This window comes from Petaurus breviceps, unplaced genomic scaffold (genome assembly GCF_028583685.1).
Source record: "Petaurus breviceps papuanus isolate PSGF00001 unplaced genomic scaffold, PetGlider_PUasm1.0 470, whole genome shotgun sequence".
NCBI classification, from domain to species: Eukaryota; Metazoa; Chordata; class Mammalia; order Diprotodontia; family Petauridae; genus Petaurus; species Petaurus breviceps.
The window spans coordinates 7,909,019-7,935,773 of NW_027186350.1; the positions used below are offsets into that span (position 1 = coordinate 7,909,019).

Below are 26,755 nucleotides of genomic sequence, written 5' to 3' on the forward strand. Positions count from 1 at the left end.
GGGGGTCAAAGAGAAAACTGGGGGATAGGAGGAGGGAGATCATATAGTTCAAACCTGCTCCTGAAGAATTCTTTCTTTTTAATGGGGAAAATGAAGCTACAAGAGGAGAGAAAGAACAGAGTTAAAGGCAGAGCTAGAACAAAAAGCTCAGAGCTTTAACTTAATGTTCTCATTATTCTCCCTTGTAGTAGTGAGCTCCCCTTAGTCCAATTTTTAACATAAGCGTGGGATGGGATAGGTGGGTATAAAAATGTATGAACCCCTTTTTCCTTCTAATTTAGTCACCAAGATAATCAATATCTATTTCCTCTTAGATTCCCCTAGAGATCAGGATTCTCTGTCATTCCTGTGAGGCTGTGCAGGACTCCAGTTTATTGTCCCTCAGTACCTAGTCCAGAGGCTCTCCCCAGGGCTCTCTATCCTTTTCAGCACTAGGCTTTGGAGATTTAATGTTGACTTGCAAAAGTTGCATGAACAGAAGAGATTCAACTCTGGGGAGATTCATAGATAGATCCTCTTCGATTTATTTGTTATTTGTGTCTGTGTATACACACATACACAAACTTTTTTTTTTAATACGATCTAAATGCCATCCTGCCAAAGAAAAACAAATAATCCTTTGAGGGACTTTGTTGGGTTTTCCCAGGATGCCTAGTGATAGGCAAGAAACTTCTTCCAACATTACCTCAAGCCGCAGCAATCTCTATGGGTTCTGGGGTTGAACCAGGCAGCAGTGCTCCTGAGGAGGAAGTAGGGACAGGAGGAAACAATCCCAGAATGTCCAGGATTACATGGGGTGGGTTTCCCAGGAGAACCCTGGGATAAAGGATTGGCTCCCAGAATTCCCAAGGGAAAGAGAAAGGGCACGGGAATCTAAGGCTCTTTGGATACCCCCAGGAGAGTCAAGGGGCAAGAGGGAAACATTCATGCAAGGGGTAGAAGTGTTGGAAGAGGGACACACAAACGACATGCACAACCCCAGACACCCAACCAGTTGCAGATACAGACAAGGACATACCCTTGAAGGCCTTGAAAAGGGGGAAAAATATGCACACAAAATAAGGTTATACACAACATGGGGACAGGAAGAGAAACCTGGCCTATTCTTGCCTCCTTTCAAGAAGTTATAAATTAGCCAGGGGGGTTGGGGAAGGGAGAGGCTGGGGCTCAGATCTAGGGAAATGGGAAGTGGGGCATGATTCTCAAGGGGCTGGCAGTCAGTCCCCAGATCCCCCAAGGTGAAATGACAGTCCTTTCAGTTTGATTTGGACCAGATCTTGGCACTGCTGCGTAGCCTAGTTCAAGAAGGAGAAAAGAGAGAATCACCATAAAGGGAAAATTCCAATCCTAAGGCCTCTGATACCTCCCCCAAATGACTGATTGGAGGAGCCAGAATCCTTGGGTTTAAATCAGGGGTGGGAAACCTGCCACCTCAAGGTCACATGTAGCCCTCTAGGTCCTCAAGTGTGGCCCTTTGTCTGAATCCAAACTTTACAGAACAAATTCTCAAAAGGATTTGGTTCCCCACAGGTTCCTCACCCCCAGTTTAAAGCAAGCACAATCCCTGGCAATATGGAATTTCTATCACGTAGACTCACCCTTTTCCCTTAGAAGCCTTCTTGCTGGGCTGGCGCTGGTTGGTGCCTGGGGCAGGCTCCCTCAGCTCTGTCAGATGTTGCTCTGGATCCTGGGATGTGGCTGCAGCTGCTGCTGCTGTCGTTACCTTGATGGTCTTCTTCAGGTTGGCCACCTGCCAAGGTAGGAAGGATGGTGTCATCCCACTCTGAACTTTGCTCTCTGCTCACCATTTTCCACAGCTAAATTCACTACCCCAGTAGTCTTGTACAAACCTAACTGTCCTTTGCACTCTAAGATAAAAAGCACAGAAGTTAGAGGAACTATTTATACAAGGCCCCTTCTCTAGAAATTGTACCCTGCTTCATCCTCTCCTCACCTCACTCTCAATCTGCTGCTTCAGGCCCAGCTGTTGTTCTTTATGCTGGTTGGCACGGCTCACCTGCTCCTCAATGCCTGACAACACTACTTCACAGCCCATACACCTGCAGGAAAAAAGAGGATGAAAAAGTGTTCCAGGAGTATTGCTGGGATCAATGAATCACAGGCTTGGTTTGAAGGAAACCTTGCATTCTGGGATCCAAATCTTTGCTGTGATGCAAGGTCCCACATTTTGAACCTTTAGCAGTATCTCTCTGAAAAAGTCAATTGGGGAGACAAAAAAATCCCCGAAGAGAAGCAAGGGGATGAACACATATGAAATGACAGATAAGGTACAGTAAGAGATAGACACTGAAGGGAAAATGGGGCAAGGGATACTGAAGGGAAAGCTGAATAATATAGGGCAATGGAGAGAAGATGAAATCAGAGGGGATACAAAAGAATAAACATGGATTAGGAGTATGGTAGAGAGAAATTCATGAGAACCAGGAGGGCTACAGTAAAGAGATGTTGAAGGGTAAATAAGACATCAGGGCTGAGTTAAGTGATTGAAACTTCATGACAAGTTATTCTTCAGGTGGCACCATTTCTGTCTCTTTGGCCCAACCATCATCTCAGGGCCTCTAGGTCTAACCCACAGTTCCAGGCCATCTCTTTTCTTCTCCCAATATTGTTCCCTTCATAGTGGTCAGGGAGGTAATGGGAGATCTCCTTACCCCCAGAATCTTCAGCTCTACTAGAACATGTTGTTCTTTCACCTGCCCCAGTTCAGCCATTTCTAAAATCCCTCCTTTCTGCTCTCTCTTGGGGGACCAAACCCCTTTATCAATTTCATCACAGAGATGGTCCTTACTGTTCTTTTATAAAGTCTCACCATTCCTGGAGGGTTTGAGCAATGGAACTCAGGTCCTGGCGCTGAATGTCACGTCCAATGCTATAGTCTACTTCAAGCCGCTGGTTCCGCTGGTCCAGAGAGCCTCGAAGTACATCTGCATACACAGCCTCAATCACAAGGTCCTCCAGCTGCCGCACATTTCGTAAAGCTAGCGCTTCTAGAAGCACTGCATATGGAATACACTGAAATCATAAGAATGGGAAGAAAGGATAAAAAAAGGGATATAAATAGCCTAAAGGAACCTATTTCCCAGTTGGCCTGCTCTGTCATCCCCAATTCAGAAGCTGAAAGGAAAAGAGAGGGGACCCACCCCAGCCCTGCCACTGCCTTAAGGAGTTGGGGGTTTTTAACCTTCTTTTTATACCTCCCTCATTCCTGTCTTTGCCTAGGACATCAATCCCCCAAGAGCTAAGTCCTCATGTGGTCTACAGAAGTAGGAAGTTAAAGGGTCCCAGTCTACCCTCCTGTATGGGTATGTATGATGAGAAATGTCATGAGGAAAATGAGAATCACAGTTAGGTCTGAGATTTCCCTACTGCAACATGCTTTCTATAAGAGGGAACACAGAAAACATAATACCAGAAATACTGGTGAAGGGGTATAGAGGGATAGGGTTGCACTAACAACATACCTTGACCTTGGCAGCCAGTGTGACAACTGATAGATGTCGAAGTTTGTTCTTTTGAGCCTCTGTGAGGGGGGGCAAGTTCCGTGCTTCAGCTAGAAGAGCAAAAGAATAAACAGTTTTAAAGCACATTCTATAAGGAGTTACTATGGTGACAGAGAAGCTTAAGACTTAAAGAGGAAGGCAATTACTTGAAAACATTGACAAGAAAAGGCTCAAAGAAAAATGAAGATTGGACACAAACTCCCTAGAATAGTTAATGAGGGAGCTTAAAATATGATTCTAAAAACCACGTGAATGCTATAATATGAAAAGAGAATTAACAGCTTGATGAAAAGAAATACAAAAATCTCACTGGAATCTGATGCTAGTGTGGACCAAGATGGTGGAGTAAAGGTAGGGAATTGCCTAAGCTCTTTCAAATTCCCCAACTTTAAAATAACACCTCAAAAATGAATTCTGGAACAGCAGAATCAACAAAAATACAGGGTGAAACAATTTTCCAGCCCAAGAAAACTTACAATAGGAAGTCTGTTTCATTGGGGTTAAATTGAAGTGCAATCCAACATAGGCAGTATGTGGCAAGCCAGCAGTAGGCTGGGCCTGGAACACAGGCCTTGGGGACAACTGAGTAGATGGCAGCAACTTCCAGAGCTCTCAACCCAAATAACAATAAGGGAGAAAGACAACTGGTCAGAAGGAGCCTACAGGAGACCCCTGGATGGCACTGGGTATAGTACTCTGCTGTACTGCCCATATGGAGATCCAGGTTGCAGGCCCAGGCTGTAGTCATAGGACAAGAAGAAACACTATCATACTATAGCTTAAAGCCATAGAGGAGTAGGGACTCTGGTCATAGTTCCAGGGTAGAAAAATAATGTTTGTGCTCACAGACCAGAGCACAAACCAGAACAGTGACCACACCTCTTAAATCATACCACCTTAGAAGAACTGAAAACTTACAGGTCACCAGAATTAGTTCTGAAATCAGTAGCATGAAAAAACCTGAAACTTGAGTAAGTTTTCCCTCCACCCCAGGAAGACAGCCTTAACTTTAACATAAAGTTAAGTAAAGAAACAGACTAGAAAAATGAGAAAAAAACAAAAAAGAACCTGATCAAAGAAAGTTACTATGGTGACAGGGAAGCTCAAAACACAAACATGGAAGAATACAACAATGTCTACGATGGCTACACACAAAACCTCAAAGGAAAATATGAATTGGTGTCAGGCCCAAAAAGAATTCCTGGAAGAACTCAAAAAAGATTCTTAAATAAGAGAGGTAGAGGAAAAAATGGAAAAAGAAATGAGAGGAATGCAAGAGAATCATGAAAAAAAGAGTCAACAGCTTGGGAAAAGTAGCACAAAAAATGCAAAAAAAATGTACAAAAGTTCACAAAAAGAACTCCTTAAAAATTAGAATAAGCAAAATAGAAAAGGAGGTACAAAAACTCAGTGAAGAAAAATTTTCTTAAAAATTAGAATTGGGCAAGTGGAAGCTAATGACCATAAAATCAAATTAAAAAATAGAAGAAAATTAGAAATATCTAATTGGAAAAACAGCTGGCCTGGAAAATAGATCTAGGAGAGAGAATTTTAAAATTATTGTATAACCTGAAAGCCATAATCAAAAAAAGAGCCAAGACATCATATTTTTAAAAATTATGGAAAACTGCCCTAATATCCTAAAATCAGAGGGTAAAACAACAATTGAAAGAAGCAACCAATCACCTCCTAAAAAAAATTCCCAAATGAAAACTCCCAAGAATATTATAGTCAAGTTCCAGGATTCCTAGATCAAGGAGAAAATACTGCAATAATCAGAAAGAAATAATTCAAATATTATGAAGCCACAGTTAGGATAGCACAGAATTTAGCAGCTTCTGCATAAGGATTGACTTGGAATATGATATTCTGGAGAGCAAAGGAGCTAGGATTACAACAAAGAATCATCTATCCAGCAAAACGGAGCATAATACTTCAGGGGAAAAAACTGATATTTAATGTAACAGAGGACTTTTAAGTATTCCTGATGAAAAGACCAGAACTGAAAAGAAAATATGATTTTCAAATACAAGATTCGAGAGAAGCATAAAAAGGTAAACAGGAAAGAGAAATTATAAAGCATTCAATAAGATTAAACTGTTGATATTCCTATATGAGAAAATTATACTTGTAACTACTAAGAACTTTATCATTATTGGGGCAGTTAAAGGGAATACACACATACACACATATATACAGACGGCACATGTGTGAGCTAACTCTGTAATGGGATAATATCCAAAAAATTTAAATTAAGGGACAAGAAAGAGAGATGCACTGGAAGAAGGGGAAGGGAAAGGTAGAATGGAGTAAATTATCTGACATGAAAGAGTTTTTACAGTGAAGGGGGAAGAGGGGAGGGAGGTGACAGGCAACACTTGAAATATACTTTTATCAGAATTAGCTGAAAGAGGGAATAACATACACACTCAGTTAGCTGGGTATAAAAATCTATCTTACCCTATAGTGAATTAGGAGGGGAAGGAGATGATAGAAGGGGGCACCCAACAGAAGGGTGAGCAGATTATGGTAGGCGAGGGTTAGAAGCAAAACATTTCTGAGGTGAAACAGAGTGTAAGAGAGAGAAGGATAAACAGGAAGAAAAATAGGATGGAAGTACATACACAGTTAGTAATTATAACTGAATGTGAATGAGATGAGCCCACCTATAAAATGGAAGCAGATAGAAGAGATGATTAAAAATCAGAATCCTGCAATAAATATTTTGCTTACCAAAAATACATGAAGCAGAAAGACACACACAGAGTAAACCTAAGGGGGCAGGAGCAGAATCTATTATGTTTCATCTAAGGTCAAAAAAAGCAGGGGTAACAATCATTATCTCAGACAAAGCAAAAGCAAAACTAGATCTAATTAACAGATAAGCAAGGAAACTACATCTTGCTAAAAGGTAACATAGACAATGAAGTAATATCAATACTAAATATATATGTACTCAATGGGATGGCATTCAAAAACTTAAAGGAAAATTTAAATGAGTTACAGGAGGAAATAGTAAAACTATACTAGTGGGGAACCTCAACTTTCCCCTCTCAGAACTAGACAAATCTAACCAAAAAGGCAAGAATTTTAGAAAAATTAGATATGACAGACCACTGGAGAAAACTGAATGTTTTCCATTTGTTAGGGCTTAAACTAACCATGTATTAGGGCTTGAAAACCTCACAACCAAAAGCAGAAAAGTAGAAATATTATCTGCACACTTTTTAGATCATAATGCAATAAAAATTATATTCAATAAAGAACCATGGAAAGATAGATGAAAAATTAATTAGAAACTAATCTAATCCTAAAGAAAAAGTGGGCCAAAGAATAAATCATAGAAATAATCAATAATTTCATTAAAGAAAATGATCACAATAACATACCAAAATTAATGGAGCATAGACAAAGCAGTACTGAGGGGAAATTTTATATCTCTAAATGCTTACATCGATAAAATAGAGAAAAGGCAGATCAATGAATTGGGTATGCAACTAGAAAAACTAGAAAAAGAACAAATTAAGAATTACCAATTAAATACACTGGAAATTCTGAAAATCAAAGGAGAGATTAAAAAAACTGAAATTAAGAAAACCATTGAACTAATAAATAAAAGTATGAGTTGGCTTTATGGGGGAAAAAAACCATGTTATAGAACAGATAAACCATTGCTTAATTTGATTGAAAGAAGAAAACCAAATTGTCAATATGAAAAATGATTCATCACCAATGAAGAGAAAATGAAAGCAATTATTAGGAGCTATTTGGTCCAATTTTATGCCAATAAATCTAACAATCTAAGTGAAATTTATATTTACAAAAATATAAATTGCACACATTAATAGAAATGGAAATAGAATACTTAATTCCATCTAAGAAAAAGAAATTGAATAAGCCATCAACCAGCTCCTTAAGAAAGAATCCTCAGGACCAGATGGATTCACAAGTGAATTCTACCAAACATTTAAAGAACAGTTAATTCCCATACAATATAAACCATATGGAAAAATAGGTAAAGAAGTAGTCCTACCAAATTCCTTTTATGACACAAATATGGTGCTGATACCTAAACAAGGAAGAGCAAAAACAGAGAAAGAAAACTAGAGATCAATTTTCCTAATGGATATTGAGGTGAAAATTTTAAATAAAATGCCAGCAATAAGATTACAGCAATATATCACAAAGATCATACACAATGTTCTAGGTAGGACAGAATGCAGGGCTGGTTAAATATTGGGAAAACTATCACCATAATTGACCATATCAATAATTAAAAAAACAACAAAAATTATATAATTATATTAATGGATATAGAAAAAGCTCTTGACAAAATACAACACTCATTCCTATTAAAATCACTAGAAAGCATAGGAATAAAAGTAGCTTTCCTTAAAATGATAAGTAGTATCTATCTAAAACCATCAGTAACCATTACCTGTAATGGGGAAAAGCTAGAAAATGTCCCAATAAGATCAGAAGTGAAACAAGGATGTCTATTATCATCACTGTTGTTCACTATTGTATTAGAAATGTTAACTTTAGCAATGAGAGAAGAAAAAGAAATTAGAATAGGAAGTGAAGAAACAAAGCTATCATTCTTTGCAGATGATATGATGGTATACTTAGGGAATCCTAGAGAATCAACTGAAAAACTACTTAAAATAATTAACAACTAGACGGCAGAGAAAGAAGTAAGTTGCTCTCAACCTCCCTTATTGACTTCTGAAAGCCCAGAAAATATTGCCCCAGGAAAAAACCTGGAACAGCTGAGTCAATAGAAAGACAGGGTGCAGCAGTCTTGTAGCCCAGGAAGCTTGGAGGGATTAATAGGAAAGGCCCTTTTCATTCTGGGGGACAGGGAGCAGTACATGACAGGAGGCATCCCAAAAAGCCCCACCTTAGCAAACCAGGGGGAGATCCTGAGCCCCAGGGTGGTGGAGCAGGCAAGTGTCAACACCAGGACCCCTGTGTGCCTCAGCACAGGCAGGGGAACCAGCAGACATCAGTTTGGAAAACTACCACATGCACTGGCATTCTCAAGCAGTCAAATCTCCTGGTGATTCAGCACAACTCCAGGAGGCACAGTTCCAGGCTGGCAGACATCCTCCAGCAGCCAAATCTTTTAGTTCTTCAAAGAAGCCTGGGTGTGCAGATATCCCCTAGAGGGCATACTCTTCACATCTGCCCTAAGAGCTCCAATGTTGCTGAACATGCCTCAGCACCAGATAAGCTTCGAGACCCCTAGAGTTTTCAGCTGCCAGCACTTGATGTCCCATTACACAAAGAGAGTGACCAGGGCCTAGGATCCCAGCACAAGAAGCTTGGGTCAGTGTCCCCTATGCTCTAACAGAAGAGCTCAATTTTAAAATCCAGAAAACAAGCAAACTCCAGGAGCAAAAGACAGAAACAAACAATGATCAGAGATTCTTATTATGGTGAGAGTGAAGATCAAAGCACAAATTCAGAAGAGGACAACATTATCAATATACCCACATCCAAAACCTCAAAGGGTACTATGAACTGGTCTCAAACCCAAAAAGCTTTTTTGAAGGATCTCAAGAAGGATTTTAAAAGTCAAATAAAAGAGGTTAAAGAAAAATTAGGAAAAGAAATCAGTCAATAGCATGGAAAAGGAAGGACAAAAATTGACTGTAGAAAACAAGTCCTTAAAAAATACAATTGGGGGGCGGCCAGGTGGCGCAGTGAGTAAGAGTGCTGGCCCCAGAGTCGGGAGACCTGGGATCGGTTCCGCCTTCACATACCTGGCACACACAAAAATAACTGGCCATGTGACCTTGAGCAAGTTACTTAACCCCAATTGCTTTAAAAAAAAAATACAATTGGCCAAATGGAAAAGGAGGTATAAAATCTAATAGTAGAAAACAATTTGTTAAAAATTAGAATTGGGCAAGTAGAAGCTAATGATACTATAAGATATCAAGAGTCAGTCAAACAGGGGAGGCTAGGTGTCACAGTGAATAGCACTGGCCCCGGAGTCAGGAGGACCTGAGTTCAAATCCAGCCTCAGACTTACTAGCCATGTGACCTTGGGCAAGTCACTGAACCCCAATTGCTCTGCCTTCCCCCCAACCAAAAAAAAATAATCAAACAGAAACAAAAGAATGAAAAAATAGAAAAAAACAAACAAACATAAAATATCTCATTGGTAAAAACAACTGATCTGGAAAATAGATCCAGGAAAGACAATTTAAAAATTATTGGTCTACCTGAAAACCATGATGGGAAAAAAAGCCTGAACAATATCTTTCAGGAAATCATCAAAGAAAACTGCTCTAAGGTCCTAGCAAAGGAGCTTGGATTACAACCAAGGATCAACTACCCAGCAAAATAGAGCATAATATTTCAGGGAAGAGATGAACATTCAGCAAAATAGGGGACTTCTAAACCTTCCTGATGAAAAGACCAGAGCTCAAAAGAAAATCTGATCTTCAAATACAAGATTCAAGAGAGGTATAAAAAGGTACACAGGAAAGAAAAAACTACATGTTATTAATAAGAGCAAACTGTTGGGCAGCCAGGTAGCACAGCAAGTAAGAGCACCGGCTCCAGTGTTGGGATGACCTGGAGATCGAATCCCAGGCTCAGACACTTAGCACCCACCCAGAAACACCTGGCTGTGTAACCTTGAGCAAGTTAGTTAACCCCAATTGCTTAGGGTCGGCCAGGTGGCTCAGCGAGTAAGAGCACCAGCTCCAGTGTTGGGATGACCTGGATCAAATCTGGGCTCAGATACTCAGCACCACACCCAGAAATAACTGGCTGTGTAACCTTGAGCAAGTTACTTAACCCCGATTGCTTTAAAAAAAAAAAAAAGAGCAAACTGTTTCCATCCCTACAAGGGAAAATGACATTTGTAACTCTTGAGACATGAACTGTTACAACATTTAAAAGGGGTTTACATAGAGGTTACGGGGATAAGTTGACTTTGATGTGATGATAAAAAGTCTAATTAAGTGGTGAAAAGGGATTTTATTGGGAGGAGGCAAACAAGGGTAAATTATATCACATGAAAAGGCACAAAAACCTATTACAGTAGAGGGAAAGAAAGGAGGGAGATGAGCATTATTTGAACCTTACTCTCATCAGATTTGGCTCAAAGAGGGAATAACATAATCAGTTAGCTATAGAAATCGAATTTACACTATAGGAAGTATGAGGGGGGAAAGGGAAAGAAAAGGGAGGGGGTGGATAGAAGGGAGGGAAAAAATAGTAAGGGTAAAGGGAAAGAAAAGGGAGAAGGCTGATAGAAGGGAGGGCAGACTGAAGGAAACAGTGGTCAAAAGAAAACTAGTGAGTAGAAAAAGGGAGAAAGGAGAGAGAAAAGCATAAACAGTGGGGGGATAGGATAGAGAGAAATACACAGACAGTAATCACAACTATGAACGTGAATGGGGTAAACTCTCCCACTCTCCCATAAAACAGAGCAGATAGCAGAGTGGATTAAGAACATAATCCTATAATATGTTGTTTACAAGAAACACATGTGAAGCAGAGGGATACACACAGAGTAAAGGTAAAAGACTGCAGCCGAATATATTATGCTTCAACTGAAGTAAAAAAAAAGGAAGGGTGGCAATCCTGATCTCAGACAAAGCAAAAACACTGTGTGATGATCAACTTTGATAGACTTGGCTCTTCTTTGTAATCTAATCATCTAAATCCAAAAGACTCATGATGGAAAATGCTATCCACATCCAAAGAAAGAACTGTAGAATCTGAATGCAGAGCAAAGAATACTATTTTCACTTTTTTGTTACATTTTCTTTCTTGTGGCTTTTTCCTTTTTTTTTTGATTCTTCTTTCACAACATGACTAATGAGGAAATATATTTAATATCACTGTACATGTACAACCTATATCAGATTGCTTGCCACCTTGGGAAGAGGGTCAGTGAGGGAAGGAAGGAGGGAGAAAAAAAACTTGGAACTAAAAAAAAAATTTTTTTTTTTTAAGCAATCGGGGTTAAGTAACTTGCTCAAGGTTACACGGCCAGGTGTTTCTGGGTGGGTGCTAAGTGTCTGAGCCCCGTGCTCTTACTCGCTGTGCTACCTAGCCGCCCCGGAACTCAAAATTTTATAAAGGTGAACGCTGAAAACTATCTTTACATGTAATTGGAACAAATAAAATACAATTATTAAGTGGGGGAAAAATGAACAGAGGAGGGGGTGAGGGAAGTTGATGTGAGATTTTATGAATTCTTACCTAGCTTAAAATACATAGATCTATCACATAGATCTATTACAAGACTGATAGAATCTTTAGGTAATTTATATGGCACAGTGCTTTGCACATAATCAGCACTGAATAAATACTCTGTCTATCATCTATCATTTTTCTCAACTATAAAATGGAGGAATTGGCCTAGTTGACTTCATTCTAAATCTATGACCATATAGTATATGCTTTTTAACCTGACTAGTCTCTAAGCTTCTTGAAGGTAGTCACCATGTCCTCCCTTTTTTTTTGTGCCATAATAACAAGCCTTATACATGCTAAGTGAACAGTAAATATTTGTTGACTGATTTAGAATTTATCCTTTTCTTACTAGGCCAGTAGTATGTTCCAAATTCTTAAGAGCTAAATATACATACTCATAGAAACCCAAGTTTAAAAAAAAATAGGCTTAAGATATGTATTATGCTTAATAAAAACATGTTTTTTTGAATTAAAAAATAATTAACTTTAGAAAAGTCACAAAATATAAAATAAGCCCACATAAATAATCAGAATTTCTATATAATACCCACGAAGTGCAGCAGCAAGAGATAGAAAAATTTTAAATAAAATACCAGCATGTAGATTACAGTACTATATCACAAAGATCATCCATGATGTCGAGGTGGGATTTATACCAGGAATGCAGGGCTAGCTCAAGATTGGGAAAACTCTCACCATAACTGACCATATCAATAATAAAAACAAAAAAAACCCCATATAATTATATCAATGGATGCAGAAAAAGCATGTGACAAAATACAACTCTCATTCCTATTAAAAATCACTAAAAATAAAGCTATCACCCACAAAGTCCAGCAGCAAGAGATAAAAAAATTCCATTTAAAATAATTAGACAATATAAAATACTTGGGAGTCTACCTGCCAAGACAAACCCAGGAACTATACAAACACAACTACAAAACACTTTTCACACAAATAAAGTCAAATCTAAACAACTAGAAAATTATTAATTGCTCATGGGTAACCTAAGCCTATATAATAAAAATGACAATTCTACCTAATTAATTTACTTATTCAGTGCCATACTGATCAAACTACCAAAAAATTATTTTATAGAGCTAGAACAAATAAAAACAAAATTTATCTGGAAGAACAAGAGATCAAGAATATCAAGGAAATTCATATAAAAAAAATGTGAAGAAAGATGGTCTAGACATACCAGATCTCAAACTGTATTATAATCTGGTACTGACTATGATAAATGAATTAGCAGAATAGACTAGGCATACAATATGACCATAGTAATCTAGTGTTTGATAAACACAAAAATCTTAGCTTTTGGGATAAGAACTCAACATCTGCTAAGAAAACTGGACAGTAGTTTGGCAGAAACTAGGTACAGACCAATATCTCACACCATATACTAAGATAAGGTCAAAATGGATACATGATTCATACATAAAGGGGGATGCCATAAGCAGATTAAGGGAGCATAGGGTAGTTTACCTGTCAGATCTATGAATAAGTGAAGAATTTATGATCAAATTAGAAAGAGCATTAGAGAATATAAAATGGAGAATTTTTATTACATTAAATTAAAAAGGTTTTACACAAACAAAACCAATATAGCTAAGATTAAAAGGAAAGCAGAAAACAGAGGGGAGCAGGGGGAAGGAGGGGAGGATTTACAGTAAGTCTCCTGAAAAAAAAAAACCTCATTTCTCCAACATATAGAGAACTGAGTCAAATTTCTAAGAATAGAAGCTATTCCCCAATTGATAAATGACCAAGAATATGAACAGGCACTTTCAGGTGAAGAAATTAAACCTACCTATAGTCATATGAAACAACTCAGAGGCACTACCTCACACCTATCAGATGGACTAATATGACAGTGAAAGCAAAATGACAAATGTTGAAGGGATGTGGGAAAATAGGGACACTAATGCACTGTTGGCAGAGTTGTGAATTAATTCAACCATTCTGGAGAGCAAATAGGAATGATGCCCAGAGCTATAAAACTGCATGACCAAATGCCAAAACTAGGTCTGTATCCCAAAGAGATCAAAGAAAAAGGACCTATATGTACAAAAATATTTAAAGCAGCTATTTTTGTAATGGCAAAAAATTAGAAATTGAGGGGATGCCCATCAACTGGGAAATGCCTAAACAAGTTGTGTTATATGACTTTGATGAAAGATTATTGTGCTATAAGAAATAACAAGCAGGATACTTCCAGAAAAACCTGGAAGGATTTACCTGAACTGATACAAAGTGAGCAGAACTAAGAGAACATTGTACCCAGTAACAGTAATACTGTATAATGATCAACTGTGAATGACTTGGTTATTCTCAGCAATTAAATGATCCAAGACAATTCTGAAGGATTTATGATGAAAAATGCTATCCACCTCTAGAGAAAGAACTGATGGAGTCTGACTACAGATCAAAGCATACTATTTTTAAATTTTCTTCATGGGTTTTTTTTGGGGGGGGTGGTTTCTTTCACAACATGACTAATACAGAAATATGGGTTTTTTTTAAAGCAATTGGGGTTAAGTAACTTGCTCAAGGTTACACAGCCAGTTATTTCTGGGTGTGGTGCTGAGTATCTGAGCCCGGATTTGATCCAGGTCATCCCGACACTGGAGCCGGTGCTCTTACTTGCTGAGCCACGTGGCCGCCCCTCAGAAATATGTTTTGCAAGACTACACATGTATAACTTATATAAAAGTGTTTATTCTCTCAGGGAAAGCTGTGGAGAGGGAGGGAGGGAAGGAGAGAATTTATAACTCAAAACTTTAAAAAATTAATGTTAAAAATCGTTTTTACCTGTAAGTGGAAAAAAGTGTTAAATGATCTGGGGAAAAAAACTCACTGAAGAAAATAAACTTCTTTGAAAATTAGAAATGGTCAAAAAATAGTTAATAACTGCACTAGAAATTTTTTAAATGAAATAAAGTCAAAAGACTGAAAAAAACAGGGAAAAAATGTAAAATATCTCATACAAAAAAATGACATGAAAAAAAATTGGAGGAGATATTTTAAGAATTACCTGAAGCCCATGAACAAAAGAAATAGCCTATAATTTCAAGAAATTATAAAGGAAAATTGCCTGATACAGTAGAATGTGAGGGCAAAGTAGAAATGGAAAGAATCTACCAGTCACCCCCTCTAAGGAAAAAAATAAATTTAAAAATCTCCCAGTAATATTATAATCAAAATCCAGAGCTCCCAGGTAATGGAGAAAATACTGCAAGCAGACAGAAAGGAAGAATTCAAATACTGCAGAGACATAGTCAGGAACACACAAGATTTAGCAACCATCTTATAAATAAAAGGAGAGGTTGGAGTATCATATTCCAGAAGGCAAGGGATCTAAGATTACAACAAAGAGTAACCCATCCAGCAAAACAGTATAATTCTCTCTTTTTTTATTTTGGGTGGATGGGGGGTAGGGGTGTGGGAGAGATGGTGGTGGAGGGGAATAGACATTTAATGAAAAAGAGGACTTTGAAACATTCCTGATAAAAAGACCAGAGCTAAATAGAAAATGTAACATTCAAATATAGGACTCAAGAGAAATGTAAGACATATATATAAATGAAAAATCATAAGTGATTAAACAAAATTAAGCTGTTTACATTTTTGTAAGGATAGGTGATACATGTAACTCACTCAGAACTTTACCACTGCCAGAAGTCTAAAAGTCTAATTAGAAGGCCTGGTTGTGACTCTATGATGTTTGAATAATTTCAGAAAAAGAATGGAAGGTTGGGGAAAGGGATGCACTGAGTGAGACAGAAAGGGAGAGGAAGAGTAGAGAAAATCATCTCTATAAATATGGTGCACAAGAAAGAGTTTATACAGTGGCAGGGGCTATTGGGCAGAGAGATAATCTAAACTGATTCAAGGAAGGAAAGATACACATACATTTGTAGTTGGGTACAGAAATTCATCTTGCTCAACAGGGAAACAGGAGGGAAAAGGGCTAAGAGAAGGGGATGGAGAATAGAAGGGAGGGCAGGTTAAGGGAGGCAGTAGTCAGTAGCAAAAAAAGACTCAGAGAATAGACATGGTAAAAAAGAGAAGTATAAGCATAAGAGCATAGAATGGAGGGAAACAATTAGCAATCATAACTGTGAATGGGACCAACTCACCCAGGATTAGCAGAATGGATTAGAAACAAGAATCCAACAATATGTTGTTTATAAGAAATATACTTGGGGCGGCTAGGTGGCACAGTGAATAGAGCACTGGCCCTGGAGTCAGGAGGACCTGAGTTCAAATCTGACCTCAGACACGTAATAACACAAAACTAGCCATGTGACCTTGGGCGAGTCACTTAACCCCAACTGCCCTACCTTCCCCCTCTGAAAAGCAAAAAAAAAAAAAAAAGACACTTAAAATAGAAAGATGCATGCACAGCTAAACTTGGGTGCTGGAGCAAAATCTACTATGCTTCAGCTGAAGTAAAAGAGCAGGAATGGCAATCAAGATCTCAGATAAAGCAAAAGCAAAGATAGGTCTAATTAGAAGAGAAGACAGGGAAATTACATTTTGCTAAAAGGTACCACAGATAATGAGTTAATAGCAATGTTTCATATATATGCACAAAATAGCATTAAAGTTTATTTTGGTCCTCTACCCCAAGATAAAGGATGCAAATTTATATGTACTTCTGTTGATACCTATTCGGGTGTACTAGTGGCTTGTCCTTATAAGAATGCAACCCAGAAAAACACCTGTAAAACTCATAATTAAATCTCATAATTCTATATTATGGAACCCCAATGTAGATTCAAAGTGACAATGGGTCACATCTCAAAGGTAATGAAATGAAGATATATTGTATATTAAACAATATAGAATGTATATATTATATTCCATATTACCCATAAGCATCTGGGTTAATTGAAAGAATGAAGGGATTATTGAAAGAATAGTTAAGGAAGTTAAGTTCTAATAATTCATATCAACATTGGAAAAATTGTTTGTTCACTGCTTTATGTAATCTGAATAACAGACCATTGACCTTTAGCAAGGATGATAACCCCAAATCTACACATTAGAAAACAGCAGATACATAAGATCCTAAAATTGAGTATTGGACTGTGAGGCAAGATGACCCAGCACCATTTCCAGGAATACCTGGCTTGCAGGATATGATTTACATTGTTTAGAAGACTTCTGTTTGGATAGAAAAGAAATATAGAAACATCTCTACTGGAATATGTATGAGAATACCTAAAAATCATTTGGGGCAGATATTACCTAAATCAGGTTTAACAACTCGAGAAAAAAATCTATTAGCTGGAGTAACAGATTCTAGTTATCAAGGAGAAATTATTCTGACATTGCAAAATTTGGATAAAGAACCCATACAGTTTTGTAAAAATGATAGAATAGTTCAAGTGTGGGGTGGCTAGGTGGCACAGTGAATAGAGCACCAGCCCTGGAGTCAGAAGGACCTGAGTTCAAATCTAGCCTCAGACACTTAACACAAAAAACTAGCCATGTGACCTTGGGCGAGTCACTTAACCCCAATTGCCCTACTTTCCCCCCCTCCAGAAAGCAAAAAAAAAAAAAAAAGGATAATTCAAGTGAGTATTATTCTTTGTGAAACAATACCCCTTGTGAACACTGTCCCTCCTTCTGAAATAACTATCAGAGGAACTGAAGGGGTTACTTCTACTAATATAATAAAATTGGGAGCTAAAGTATGGGTAAAGCAGAAGTTAGATGATGTTCCAAAGGCTGCGGAGATTATAGCACATGGGAAAGTCTATACTGTGGCTGTCGTTTATTCAGGAGAAGATCATTATCAAACTGTACCCTTCACTCATATATTCTACCATGAATGAGGCTATGATAGTGAGATCATGGACTCCAGAAGTATGGCTGATCCTATATTTGTTTCTTTTTTACTTTTTGTCTGTTAAACTTGTTTGTGAGATTTGTTTCCTGCAGGCTTGGTACCCTCCATCTATGGACGCCTGATCACTTAAGCCAGATGCCACCTCTTGTCCATGACTGTGATCTGCCACCCCTAGACCAGGTGTCAACCGAACTCCAGATACCAGCTAAAGAACTGACCTTTCAAATGGAACCTCTTGGGGCAGGGACAGTTCTACATCCAATTTCAGCTGGAAGTAGCTATGGAGAAGAGATCTTCACCCCCACCCTAAGATTTTGAGCCCCATTCACTGGGGGGGGGGGGGAGATTAGGTGCTTGTGACCAAGACCCCACCCTAAGATATTGCTTTATGTGCTTATTTTCTATTATCCCTGTTATATTGTTGCAAAGTTCTGTTGACACCAGTTACCCCACCAGTTGTCCCTAAATTCTCATTAATCTATGTAATAAAATGTATTGTTAATATATTTTTTTGAAGGGCAATTGGGGTTAAGTGGCTTGCCCAAAGTCACACAGCTAGTAGGTGTGTCAAGTGTCTGAGGCCAGATTTGAACCCAATTCCTCCTTACTTCAGGGCCAGTGCTCTATTCACTGTGTCACCTAGCTGTCCCTAATGTATTTTTGCTATGTAAGGGATATGAAAGATCTTGGGGCCAAATGTAATGGTAAAGGGATTTTGAAGGTCTTCTCTGCCCCTTAATAAACCTAAGGGAATTTGAAGACCTTCCCTGCTTTGAAAATAAACTCTGCCCTCTAACAGGCTGAATGTAATTACATGGAGTCTGGGGTGGGAGAAGTTTGCTGAAGGGTGGAGCTGAGCCCACAGGAAGCTGGGAGTCAGAGCTAGCTAGACTGGGCAGAGGAGAGGAGTCTTCCCAGGGAGTCAGTCAGGCTTGTGAGTAAATATTGGTTTGTGGAAAGACTAAAGGATGGTATGGATCTCTGTGCCGTTGTAGCTTATTAACTAACTTCTTTGTTACTATGACGGAATCAGCTTACTGGTTTTGGGATTTGATTTTCTGGTGTCTGAATAAATGTTTTGCTTCTGTTTTATACATGGAGAGTCTGTTATATTTTGTGACTGAACACCATGCAGTTATTTTTATAGTGATCGTGGGCACTATGAATATTGTATTGGCACTACAGGATAATGCATACACAAAAATCTATAAAATAAAAAATAATATATAAATGTTCCCTAGGAATTTAACACTGAGCAGCGACCTAGGAATGTATTTCCATCAGGATATCCCCAAGAAATATTAGGCTTCCCTATCCCCCTCTCCCTCCATAGCCCCGTCCTATCACCCCAGATCCCCTGCTTACCTAGATAGTCTGCATATGTCCCATAAGCAAACACTGTGAGCAGTCGGAATGTGGGAGCGAAGTCACTCTCTGCCAGCTAGAGGAGATAGGGTCACAGGAAAACAGTCACCCCACAATTGTCAATGTTAACATTGATTTGAATTCATATCTGTCCCCACCCTACTTAACTAACCCTGTCTCTCACTACTACTCAATACTGTCCACTAGAATAGTCTAGCCTCATCAATGTCCTCAAAGTCTTCTACCTTTATTCCAGCCTACCTCTTTTTGTTCACATTGTCTCCTCCCAGACCTGGAATGTTTACCTTCTATCTACATCCTACTTATCCTTCAAGGCCAAATTCAATTTCCATCCTCTATCTGGAGCCATTGTGCAGCCCATGCTGATTTCCCCTTTCTCTGAATTCCTACTAATTATCTATATCTCTTATTCTACGACTGAATCACACTGCATTTTATTATTAATTAACTACTCTTTTTGTGTTTGTTGTTCTTTTGCTTTTCTAAATATATACTCCTAAAGGGCAGACATTTTACCTCACATTTCTCAAGTGGTCTGGCACAGTGCCAAAAAAGTTGGTAGGTACTTAGTCAAAACTGACTGAATTTTTTTCTAATCATTTCATATGCTTATCTCTTTTCTTTCAATGAGACTAAAAATTCCATGAAGTAGGAATCATGTCTTATACTTCTCTTATATATGTCAGAGGGTCTAATACTGTCCAAAACTCTCAAAAAAAGTATAATGGACAGCCTCAAGAGGCAGTGAATTGCAATTAAATAATTATTTAAAGATTCATGCTCAATACAGGGTGAAAGAGATTATTTCTAAGGCCCCTCAAAAATGTGAAATTCTGTGATTCTATGTTGGTTACAAGCCCAACTCAATAAATGCTTACTGCTATTGCTGTAGGATGAAACTTCATTGTTCCACCCTACAAAAAACAAAGGGCATGTGGAAGACAGCAACAATATCCTCTCTACCAAAAATTAGCCTGAAAAGGCAGAGTGACCAACTCATAAGGTCATTAAGACCTTGTGATCTTTGTTCTGTGTTTAAAGATATGCAGCACCAGGGAGGCTAGATGGTGCAGTGAATAGAGCACTGGCCCTGGAGTCAGGAGGACCTGAGTTCAAATCTGACCTCAGATACTTAACACAAAACTAGCTATGTGATCTTGGGCAAGTCACTTAACCCCAACTGCCCTACCTTCCCCCCTCCAAAAAGCAAAAAAAAAAGGATATACAGTACTTAGATAGATGTCAATATGAGATCAATCAAGCCCTGCAGATGACACCACTCTGGGCTTTTACTCTTTCCTTTACAAAGCTGTAGTAACCTGTGCATCAGTTTCCCTGATGAGAATTTGGGGCAGATGTACATGTCATTTTGACCCACAATTTAAAAGCCCCTACCTAGACATACCTGAAAGGGAAGGGTGTATGTGAAAACTAGAATACCTGCCATGTGAATACCTATTAGGGTCACAAAGGAAGGGCAAAATTATGTGAAGGGTACTAGGTTCAAAGCATTAAAATTAGATACATTTCCCTTCCAAAAATTTTTATTCTCTACCTCAATATTCCCTTCCTACTTTAAAAGTTGGTCAGTATGGATATGGGTTATATGGATATGGGGATGAATAGGTTGAAATATGTTAATTAGAATGTTGGTGTTTGAAAGTCACTGCTGAGATGGTTCCTGATTAAGGATTCTAGGGAAAAACTGGAGGATTCTGGATAATGTGTGAATCATAGGGAAAGAACTTTTTATTTTCTGGTCAAAGGTTACTTTTCTAATTATAATAAGAACAAGGTCAATAGGTCAAGAAATACATAACCTTGCCTTATGAAACCACAAAGTGCCATGCTGTCAAAGGCTGACTAAGGAAGGAATCTCCACAGCTTATTTAGAATTTTTATAGAGCTAAGCCTATCTTACTTATTTTCTCATCACTCTGGTCAAAGGATTAATTAGAGATGTTTAATAATGGAATGGGCTGCCTATGAAGGCAGTGAGTCACTGCATATATTCAAGGAGTGCTTAGAGGAACACTTGGTTGGCAGAGGAACTAAACTAAGTAACATCTTCCCTTCTAATTCTAGGGTTTTATTATTCTAATAAGTCAGAGAATCTCAGAGTTGCTTCCATTTGGCCCTTGACCCTCTATATTCACCATCACTGGGTCTCTAGAACCCACTTCTATCTCCAAATCCCAATTTCTGTGGTAGGCATTACCCTCCTTTCAGTTATCCAGATTTACAACCTTACTTTGACTTTTTTTCTTTTTTTGCTTTTAGAAGGGCAACTGGGGTTAAGTGATCTGCTCAAGGTCACAAGGCTAATAAATGTTAAGTGTCTGAGGCCAGATCTGAACTCAGGTCCTCCTGACTTCAGGGCTGGTGCTCCACTTACTGCACCACCTAGCCACTCCTTGACTTGTCATTCTTGACTCCTCATTTTCACTCACCCCACATATCCAAAGAGTTGTCAAATTCTGTCATTTCTATATACACATTTTCTAGAATTCTTTCCTTTCTGTTCACTCTAGTGAACACCCTAGTTCAGATAGCTCATCCCCTTTCATCTGGACTATTGCAATGACCTCCTAATGGGTTTTCTTGCCTTAAGTCTCTTCCCACTCCAAAAGGAGTTTTATACATAACCAAACTTCTTAATTCCATTTAGACCTTAGCAAGATTGTGTATTTTTCACTTGGTGATCTCATCAGTCCCAAAAGTTTCAATTTCGCTGATGATTATCAGATGGACTTGGCCAGCCCTAACCTCTCTCTAATCTCCAGAATCCCTTCTCCAACTTCATAACATCTCAAACTAGATGTCCTATAGACATCATAAACTCAGCATGTGCAAAACTCAACTGGTCTTTCCTTCCCTAATCATTCCCCACTTTCAAAATTCACTATTACCAAGGACACTACCATCTACCTAGGCTCTCAACTCCAAGTGTCATCCTTGATGCCTCCCTCTCTCACTCTTCATATTCAATCTATTGTCAAATCCTATTGATTTTACCTTCATAACTTTTTCATATACAACCCCTTCTCTCCTCTGACACTGCCACCACCTTAAAACAGGCCCTCATCACTTCATGCCTGGACTACTGCAATAGCCTGCTGGTTGTCCCTGTCTCAGACCTCTCCCCATACTCCAAGCCACCCTCCACTCAACTATCAAAGTATTCTTCCTAAAGTACAGATGTGACCTGGTCTTAACCACCTCACCATCTTATCTCCCCAGTCAAAAAACTCTAGTGGCTCCCTATCACCTCCAGGATCAAATATAAAATCCTCTGTTTGTTATTCAAAGCCCTCTACAACCTGCCATCTTCCTATCTTTCCAGTCTTTGTATACCTTACTCCCCACCATGAATTCTTCAATCCTGTGACAGTGGCATCCTTGTTGTTCCTTGAACAAAACATTCCATCTTCTAATTCTGGGAATATTCACTGGCTGCTCCCCATGCCTCAAATATTCTCTTTCCTCATCTCTACCTCCTGGCTGCCCTGGCTTCTTTTAAGTCCTAGCTAAAACACTATTTTCTTCAAGAAAACTTTACTGATGCCCTTTAATCCTAGTTCCTTTATTGAATATCTCCAATTTATCCTGCAAATATCTTGTCTATACATAGTTATTTCTGTGTTGCCTCCCCCATTAGACTGTAAGCTCCTGGAGAGAAGGGACTGTCTTTTGCCTTTCTTCCCCAACACACAGCACTGTGCTTGGCACATGAATGCCTAACAAATGCTTACTGACTGACATATTTTGATACTTTTTTTGTTGGACACAATTAAAGAATCTCCTTTTCTACAATGGAATGGGAAGAGACATAAGTAAGGAGACTAATTAGGAGGCCAACCTGACAAGCTTCCTTATCTTTCAACCCCTAGTTATTATCCTCACCCCCTCATTTTTTCTTTGCTCCAGATTCTGAAAATGAGATAACTTTTCTCATCAAAGCCAATTTCTCTTATGTTGACTCCCAATCCCATTCCCTCCTGCCTTCTCCAGCAGACTGAACCCACTATCATCACATTTTTCCAAATTTTAATTTCTCCCTTTCAGCTGGCTCTTTTTTGCTACTTCCAAACATGACCAAATCTCTCCCATCCTTGAAAAACTTTACTGGAACCTATTATCCATAATAAATATCCTCCTATGTCACTTCTTTTTCTAACTAAACACCTAGAAAAAGCTTGGGGTCTCTCCTTCCTTTCCTTTCACTCTCTTTTTAATCCTGTGTAATCTGGCTTCTAATAACATCACTCAATTGAAAGTGCTCTTTCCACCTTAACTGCCAAATCTAATGGTCTCTCTTTTCAATCTAATCCCTTTGATTTTTGGCATTACTGACCACCATCTCCTCCATACTGCCCCCTCACTGAATACTCATGGCACTTGTCTCTATTTTTCTCCTAACTGTTCAACTGCTCCTTCTATGACACTTATGGCAATTCATCATCCATGTCATACCCAATAACTACTGGTGTACTCCAAGGCTCTGGGCCTCTTTTATCTCTACTTTCTTTCATCAGCTCTCATAGGTTCAATTACCATCTCCATGCAGAGGACTCCCTGATCTATATATCCAACCCTATTCTTTCTCCACTAACTGAATAAACAGTACCAAATGGATGTCTGACAGACATCTCAAACATGCCCAAAACCAGAACTCATTATCTTTCTGTCCAGACTCACCCCTCTTGCAAAAGTCCCTATTTCTGTAAAGGTTTTCACTTGGATTTGCAACTTCATTATTATCCCTGACTCTTACTCTTACTCTACATAGCCAAACTTGCCAAATCCTGTCATTTCCATAGAATATTTCTACAACATCTCTGAAGGCTTTTCTATCTTTCCACTTACACAACACCCTAGTTCAGACTGTTCATCTGAACTTTCCTTCACCCCAGTCTTACCTGGCTTATTAGAATGGCCTCCTAACTAATCTCCCTACTTATGTCTCTTCCCATTCCAATCTTTTCTCCATAAACCTGACAATGATTTCTCCAAATGCAGATCTGACCATTGTCATTTCCCTAGTTAATAAATGCCAGGGTTTCCATACTGCCTCTACAATCAAATATAAATTCCTTTTTTTTTGGCATTTAAAGTTTTTCACAATCTGGCTCTAATCCACTTTTCCAGACTTATTATATATTACTTTATGGTTTCTTGTACTCTATAGTTCAGCCAAACTGGCCTCCTGACTGTTCCTCACACTCATACAAAAACACAACTATACAATCCAAACATGAATGGAACATTAATGGACCATCTGTTAAGCAGAACCATATAAAGAAGAATGGATTTATATTGAAATGTTCTCCTGGGTTGAAATCAGGCTTGTATCTGCATTGTATATGTTGAATACTTACACAAAGAAATGTGACTTTAAATTAAAAGTTATTATGCTCACTATTTATTGTGGATCTTTCTATAGAAAAATATATTAAAAAAAGAAATTCATTTGTTTGGCTAACTGATTCCCATAATAAATTACTAATCATAATATTATTTACAGGTTCACATAGGACATACAGAGGGAATTTTTTAAAATAAGGAAGTATATATAAGCAGGATGCTCTCATTACATTGAGATTGAGCATAAAAAGCTTTTGGTACTGTAAAAATGATTTAAATTTCAAAACATTATTTCATCTTTTTCTCATCCTTTTCAAATTCCTATTTTTGTATATGTTTCATAATGCATGTCTGTACAGTAATTTATGCATATAATTTTAAAATACATACATTTTGGGGTGTTTGTTCAAAAAATGTTTTACTGATGGAACTGGGCACAAGAACAAAAAAAGTTGGGAGATCTCATGCCCCTTGGCTGTTTGTTGGTTGTTCAGTTGTGTCAGACTCTTTGTGACCCCATATGTAGTTTTATTGGCAAAGATACTGGAGTGGTTTGTCATTTCCTTCTCTAGCTCATTTTACAGATAAGGAAACTGAAGCAAATAGGGTTAAGTGATTTGTCCAGGGTCTCGAAGTTAGTGTCAGAGCCCAGATCTGAATTCAGGAAGATGAGTTTTCCTGATTCCATGCCTGGAACTCTATCTACTTTGCCACTTTCCCTTACATCATACTTATTTGAAGGAACCAAGTCTTTCCCTACTCATCTTCTGTTGGTTATCTGCCTAGTTATCTAAAGGAACTTGTTAATAATAGAAGTGATTCTCTTACATAACTCTAAATTTTCAACAAAAGCCTTTGTTATTGAAAGGCCTCTTAACCTTAACCTCAATGGACTCTGTGTTTTCGAGCCAGATATATGGGCTGAACAGCAGTATATAGGGCTGAATCTAAAAGGGAAGGGATCATTGATAGAGTTTCTATAAGAAGGTCTGCAGGGCTCTTCAAATCTGGTACCCACCTCTCGGACATTGGGCATGTCCAACAGCTCCCCGAAAACATAGACACCTGGGGCCTCCAGCACCTGGTGGATGAGGGTGGCCAAGGCAGCACCTTTGGCTGACTTGGCCAGAAGCAGGAACTGCTCCTGGTTCTGCCCTGTCACTTTCACCTCGGAGCTCATGGCTAGACTGGGCTGGGGGCCACTAGGCTCAGGAGGCTTGGAGCTGCAAGGAAGAAGGGGGTTGAAAGCATGCAAGAAGAGCAAAGTGAGGGGATGGCTTTGTTGAAGGAGGTAGCACAGAGTCAACCTAACACAGGCAGTTCAGGGAGGCTAGATCAACACAGATCAGATGGAGAGGAGGGCTGGGGGGGAGGGAGAGGTTCCCCAAGAATAGGGGATCCCGGCCTTGTGGACTTTACAAACGGGGGTTCATTAGAGAAAAAATCAGATTGGTGTTGGGGGAGACAGGGACAACCCACAGCTCGGGATGGTGGTCTTTCCCACTCCTTGACCCCCGACCTGGGCCCCACCATGGAGCTGCATTCCACTGAGTGCAGCGTTAAGGGGGAGATACTGGACCCTTCTGCTCTGCCCGCTTCCCCCCCTCCTTCGAGGCGAGGGGCGTGCGCGTGCGAGACACGTGCCCCCTGTTCGCCTCCTGGCCCGCGTGACCTCCGCCCCTTTCTCGCCTTCCGCTTGGACTCCACCCCCGCTCCCTACAGGCTCCCCCCTCCCCCCGCCCTTAAGGGGGCCGACTCAGGGGCTGTGGACTCTAGCCCACCGGCTCCAAGGCAGGCTCTGTAGGGCAGCGGCTACCTGTCAGTTTCACCTTTCGCGTGCACTTAGAGGGATGGCCCCTCCCTCACCTCCTCCAGCTGCTAGAAACCGTTACCACGGCCTCCCTCCGTGGCCACTCTGGCCACAAAACTCTATGACCCGGCTCCTGAGGCCCCCCACTTCCGCTCCTTTACGTCACAGGCTTCGGGAGCCTCCCAGGGGCGGGGCGCAAAGTACGCTCTGGCCCTTTCTAGGTTCTGATTGGCCATTGTAGGGAGAATGGCAGGCGACTACTGGGGTTTTTTTCTCCTTGACTTTCAAAAAAACTTTATTGTTTAGAATTGCTATATGATAATTGCAGACGCCTCTTCATTCAAACAAGTTTGAGCGTCCCCCACTTGATTAGGAAAACCCTTCCGGGAAGCCGTTCAAGCAGCGTGGGACCAGCCGCGGCGTGATGGCGGGGTTACAGTGGTAGATGCAACGTGGGGAAGAAAGGAATGAGGAGGAAAAGGAAATAGAGAAGGGAGGAGAGCCGAGAGACATTTCTATTTCACGTTCAGGAGCGGAAGGGATCTTAGAAGTCATCTAATCCAACCCATTCTTTTTTCTTAAAAAAAAAAAAAA

At 39.3% G+C, this 26,755-nt stretch overlaps 1 protein-coding gene across 4 annotated transcripts; it reads right to left on the bottom strand.

Annotated features, from left to right (window-relative positions):
* Nucleotides 1-500: 500 nt before the first annotated feature.
* On the bottom strand, nt 501-26,350 carry COPS7A (COP9 signalosome subunit 7A). Of its 4 annotated transcripts, none has more exons than XM_069101588.1 (8): nt 26,218-26,350; nt 25,370-25,574; nt 18,967-19,042; nt 3,483-3,571; nt 2,831-3,033; nt 1,955-2,060; nt 1,599-1,750; nt 501-1,295 (listed from the first exon to the last, which is right to left on the bottom strand). In XM_069101588.1, the coding sequence occupies exons 2-8, from the start codon at nt 25,529-25,531 to the stop codon at nt 1,256-1,258; spliced, it is 828 nt and encodes a 275-aa protein (XP_068957689.1). In that variant the 5' UTR covers nt 25,532-25,574; nt 26,218-26,350; the 3' UTR covers nt 501-1,255. The 4 variants fall into 4 exon arrangements, with proteins under 4 accessions (XP_068957689.1, XP_068957691.1, XP_068957688.1 ...); XM_069101590.1 differs by having other exon boundaries at nt 501-669; nt 1,733-1,750; nt 26,168-26,340; XM_069101587.1 differs by having other exon boundaries at nt 26,168-26,340.
* Nucleotides 26,351-26,755: the final 405 nt, after the last annotated feature.